Source organism: Otolemur garnettii, unplaced genomic scaffold (genome assembly GCF_000181295.1).
Source record: "Otolemur garnettii isolate 467f Iridium unplaced genomic scaffold, OtoGar3 scaffold00006, whole genome shotgun sequence".
Taxonomy (NCBI): domain Eukaryota; kingdom Metazoa; phylum Chordata; class Mammalia; order Primates; family Galagidae; genus Otolemur; species Otolemur garnettii.
Window position 1 is genome coordinate 6,829,435 of NW_003852401.1, and position 5,214 is coordinate 6,834,648.

General features: G+C 41.5%; 1 protein-coding gene and 1 non-coding gene across 2 annotated transcripts in view; both read left to right on the forward strand.

The window, feature by feature from the left end:
* LOC100945944 (interferon alpha-4-like) overlaps positions 1-495 on the forward strand; it is a 12,373-nt gene extending 11,878 nt beyond the window's left edge. Inside the window, exon 3 of the mRNA XM_012812771.1 lies at positions 11-495. Within this exon, the coding sequence (XP_012668225.1) occupies positions 11-495 (485 nt within the window). The remainder of the gene's footprint in view (positions 1-10) is intronic.
* A 1,459-nt stretch (positions 496-1,954) lies between these two features.
* On the forward strand, positions 1,955-2,061 carry LOC111722975. The gene has a single exon (XR_002771598.1). It is a non-coding gene; the product is annotated as a U6 spliceosomal RNA (small nuclear RNA).
* Positions 2,062-5,214: the final 3,153 nt, after the last annotated feature.

Below are 5,214 nucleotides of genomic sequence, written 5' to 3' on the forward strand. Positions count from 1 at the left end.
CTGCCTCAGTCCCACAGCTTGGGCAACAGGAGGGCCTTGATTCCCCTGGTTCATATGAGGAGAATCTCTCCTTTCTCCTGCCTCAAGGACAGGAGCGACTTTGGATTCCCCCAGGAGGAGTTGCGTGGCAAGCAGCTCCAGAAGGCTCAAGCCATCTCTGTACTCCATGAGATGACCCAGCAGACCTTCAACCTCTTCAGCACAAACGACTCATCTGAGGCTTGGAACAAGACCCTCCTGGACCAGTTCCGCACTGGCCTCTATCAGCAGCTGAATGAGCTAGAAGCCTGTCTGATGCCAGACGAGGGAGTGGAAGACACTGCCCCCATGAAGGACGCCCCCATGCTGGCCCTGAGGAGCTATTTCCAAAGAATCACTCTCTACCTGAAAGAGAAGAAATACAGCCTTTGTGCCTGGGAGATGGTCAGAGCAGAAATCCTAAGATCCTTTTCTTCAACAACAGGCTTGAAAGAAAGATTAAGGAGAGAGGACTGAGACTGCCTACAAGCTTGGGGCATGACATAGCATCCTTGGGATTGGAGTCTAGGAAGAAGAGACATGTCTACAGAGGAATGAGACTGATCAACATGGCAAACATTCTCTTGACACCGTCACACTTTCATGAGTTCTGCCATTTCAAAACTCTCAATTGTGTAATAACCAACTGTTATCGAATCAAATGTTTCCAGTATTTTCAGGAATGTCAGGCAATATGGTCTTCATTTTTACAGATAACTAGCCACTTACACATGACCGTGATGACGGATCTATTTATTATTCATTTAAATACCTATGTAATCAATTATTTATAAGATTTAAGTTATTTTTGTTCAAAAAATATTGTGCAACTTTATGATGTTAATATAAAAAATACGTTCTCTATATTTAGCCAATTTATTAATTTGCTTTGTTCATTAAATATTTACAAAAGGAAACTTCTTGTATTTGTTTATTCTTCTAGAATGGAACTCCAATCTTAATTTTGAAACATGATTAAGGAATGCATTTTATAATTCGTTTACCTGCCATTGTTATATTCAGGATATAAGGAAAATTTAGCCTAATGTAAGATACTGCTGTCTGACTCATTCACGATATAAAGATGAACATAACAAATACAGTACTTGCTCCATTGAACCTTTGATTCTTGTAGGGAAAGGAACCTAAAAACAATCACCATAGCCAATTCATGTCAATTCAGTGAAATGTTAAATGAGAGAAATGAGAAACCAGTGCAATCCTCTCAGAAGAAGGTAGACTAAAGTATACCAGGAAATAAAAAATAAAAGCAATGAGAGTCTTCATAAATTGACAGCTAAAGATTTAATTGAAAATGTCTTTTACCACTTGGGGTTTGCAGGAGTTTGCCATTTCCAAGGAATTCAATGCCTGGAACTTCATAACTGGCAACTGACAGGACAAATGTGAAGGTGGTCGTGTGGGGAGAGATAGTAGAATGAAACAGACTCAAGCTTGGTTCTGAGGAACTTCTGCTCTAAGAGGGACAGAAGAGAGGAGGTGCTATGGAAACACAGGTGGAATACCTTACATTAGAAGGACAGGGAGAATGGCAATAACAAGGTCTTAAGGGCAACAAATGTGCTTAGAAGAACAAGTGGACTAATGGAAATGTGGATTGGATCTGTCCACTCTAACAGGAAAACAGACAGCACAGTGAGAGGTGCTTTGGTGGAAGTAATCAGTGGAAACCATACTGGAGTAGGTGGAAAAGTGAAATGAGAAGTGAGAAATCAGTGCCATCTATACAGAAAATGTTACAGTTATGGGAGTGTTGCCTTTGAAATGGACGGGAGAAATCGGGTTGAACCTCTCATTAGTAAGGTAAAGAAGGAAAACTTTGGGTAAAATCATCTGAAACTACTACTGAACCAAAGAAATGCAGACAGGCCAGAAAGAGTATTCTATAATCAAGGAGGAAAGAGAGATCGGGCATGTGCTCACTTCAGCAGTACATATACTAAAATTGGAATGATACACAGAAGATTAGCATGGCCCCTTCGCAGGGATGACACACAAATTCTTAAAGAGTTCCATATTTTTAAAAAACAAAAAGAAAAACAGAGAGAGATGGGGCAGTTCTTGTGGAAATTCACAATATCAAACTTACAGCACCATATGGATTACAGACAACAAAAAAGAGTTGTACCTTCCAATTCCATTCTGATTGCATGAACAGGCGATGCTCAGAAACCTACTTAATCTCTCTGAGACTTGGTTTTCTTATTAAAAATAAATGTGTTCTCTCTACTGTATATTTGTGAGTCTTCAATGAACACGTGGATTTCAAAGCACTTAACACAGCATTCTGCATTGAGTAAGGAGTTATTAACAAGGTCTGGTAGGTGTTGCCCTATTTTTTTCCATAGTGCTGTATATGGGAACGTTACTTGTCTTTCCATAAAGGTCATAGAAACTGTGTGTCCTCCCATTCAGGTAACTAAGTTCCAAAGGAAGTAGCCTCAAAAAACAAATTTTGTAACAAATGGTAGAGACTCTCCCAAATTGCCACTCCCCTTTTCAAACGCGTGTCCTCTCTATACTCAGAAATTCATGGCTTGTATGTGTGCCTGAAAGAGGGGACTAAACATCTAGACAGGAATTCAGAAGATATGCAGTATCTATTTACTGAGTCTAGAATCTGGCATGTGCTCACCCTCCTCCTCACTCAGCATTCCACAATACACCCCCCCAGCATGGGGATTTCCTGCCTCACCAGATAGAAATCCCATGGCACCCTGGTCCTTCACTGCCTTCACCTTCTTGACCCTGCATACAGGGTTGCTTTCTGTTCTGCTGTCATTCGGTCTTCGTGGTTTCCCTAAACAGCAGCATACCACAAGTAGAAAGCAGAGCTTACAGAAAACACCCTTGCTCTGCAGTGACATCTGCAACCCAGGCGTTCCAGGGTTTCCACTGCCTATGACATCGTGGGAGCTGTAGCTAAAAGGAAAGAGAAAGCAGGGTCTAGTAGCCTGTGTGTGGGCTCTTGTAGCCCTCCCAGGGGAAGACTGCCCCCTGGTGGCCAGAAGTAATCAGGGTGACCACTGATTGAGACCTGAAGGCTGGTTTCAGATCTATGCAGAAGGTTCACCACTTCCTGGGGATTTCTCTTCCTGTTGCAAAAAGCCTGCACCTTAGCAAGAACAGATGCTACATGTAATCGCCCTGTTTCCTTACTCCCGCACTATGACAAAGTGAATGAGTGTGTGGCTTGGGGCACGACATGGCATCCTTGGGATTGGAGTCTAGGAAGAGACAGACACATAGTCGCTGCCTACAGGGGGCTGTGTAGATCAGAGTGCCCCCCTGATCATCACACCCTTCCCCTACTGAAGGTTCCAGGGGACAGGCAGAGCTGCCAATCTGGGTGTGAAACTCGATTCTATCCAGGAAAAACTCCGGATTCAGCGTGTACATTCTCCTATGTGAAGTGTTTTGTCCCCTGGCACATTGCCCTCCAAGGGTAAAGTCAGAAAGAACCCGTCCTAATATTGTTTACATTATTTGTCCATTTTTAATCATAATGTTTTTTCTTCTGTGGAGATGTTCGAGTTTCTTGTATGTCCTCAATATTTATTCCCTGTCAGATGGGCAGTTCCCAGATATTTTCCCCTGCTTCTCTCTGGAGACTGTTCACTGCCCCCTTTGCAGTGCAGAAAGAAGGATTTTGGTTCAATATGATTCCACTGATGTAGTTTTACTTTTGGGAGAGGTGCCCAAATGGTCACTCAGGTGTTACTCATTAAGTCTCCTCCCAGAACGATGTCTGGAGTAGTTCCCTAAATGTTTTCTTCTAGTAGGTTTGTTGTTTCATGTCTGAGGTTCTTATCTGTGTTCACTTATTTTTTTTTTTTTCTTTTTGGCTTTAAGAGAGTGTGGTGGGGGTCCAGTTTCTATTCTTCTGCATTTGGATATTCAGTTTTCTCAGTCCCATTTACTGACGAGACTACTTTTCCCCAGGAGTCTTCTTGGAGCCTTGGTTCAAAATCAGCTGTAAATTATTAGCTGTAGATAGGCGGATTTGTCTCCAGCTTCTCCACTGTGTTCCATCAATCTGTGCACATGTTAGTATATAGTAGTGCCATGCCACTTTGATTAAGACAGCTTTGCCAGACATTGCCAGACATTGAAGTCTCCTAGGGTGATCCCTCCACCTTTCTTCCTGTGGCCCAGGATTAATTTGACTACTCATGGCCTTTAGTGGTTCCGTAGAGATGTTGTTTTTGTTTGCTTCCTTTTTGTGTGAAGACTGTCATTGGTATTTTAGTAGAAATTGAAGTGCATCTGCAGCTTGCTTTGAGTAAGACTGTCATTTTAACAGCACAATTCTTAAGATCGAAAGGCCCAGGCTAACTTTCTGTTTGTGTGTCTCCCCTGCTATTCCTTTTCTCAGTGTTTTGTGTGTGGGGGGGGCGGGGGGATTGTTGCAAACGGTTTCCATCTTGTTGGTTACTTTTATTCCTGAGTATCTCATTTCATTTTTATACGTATTATAAATGGGGTGCCTCTTGATTTCGTCACCAGTAATTTAGTTATTTTTTATGAACTAAAATTAAAAATCTAAGCACACTGAAATAAATGTTAAAGATTGAAAGTTGAATAGACTGTAGCCTACTTGAAGAATTTTCCTGCGTTTCATTACATTGAGGAGTATAATACACATATTTTTATAATTATTTCAGTTATTTGGCACATCACAATTTATCTAAGTAAATAAATTAGATTGAAGTCACTAACCAAAGTTAGTCATGAAGTTAAAAGTCAGTAGGTTGGTAAACAGAACTGCTGAATTTTAACCTAAAATTTTCCCTGGTAGTACATTTTCAACCCTGCATTGAATATAGGAATTCAACGTTGCCATTCATTGTGTAAAAAGTGGAGAAATACATAGACTACATATAGAGAGATGTCGTTGACCTGTATGAAAGGTTGACAGAGCTCCAATTAAAAATAATCTTAGAAGGCTCACTGGTCAAGGAGTGGGGAGACAATAATGAAAATGAACATGAAAATAACGTGGGTGAGGAAATGCTCTGAACCCAAGTAGAGGGCACATAGGGAAAGCAAAAACAAGAGGAGAAAGTATGTGGGGACATCCAGAAAGCAGAAGCTAGTTATGTTCCCTATTTAAGATGAGGGCCCAGAGCACCATCTTCAGAGAACCTGGAGACCAAGGCTCAGGGTCGTCCACCT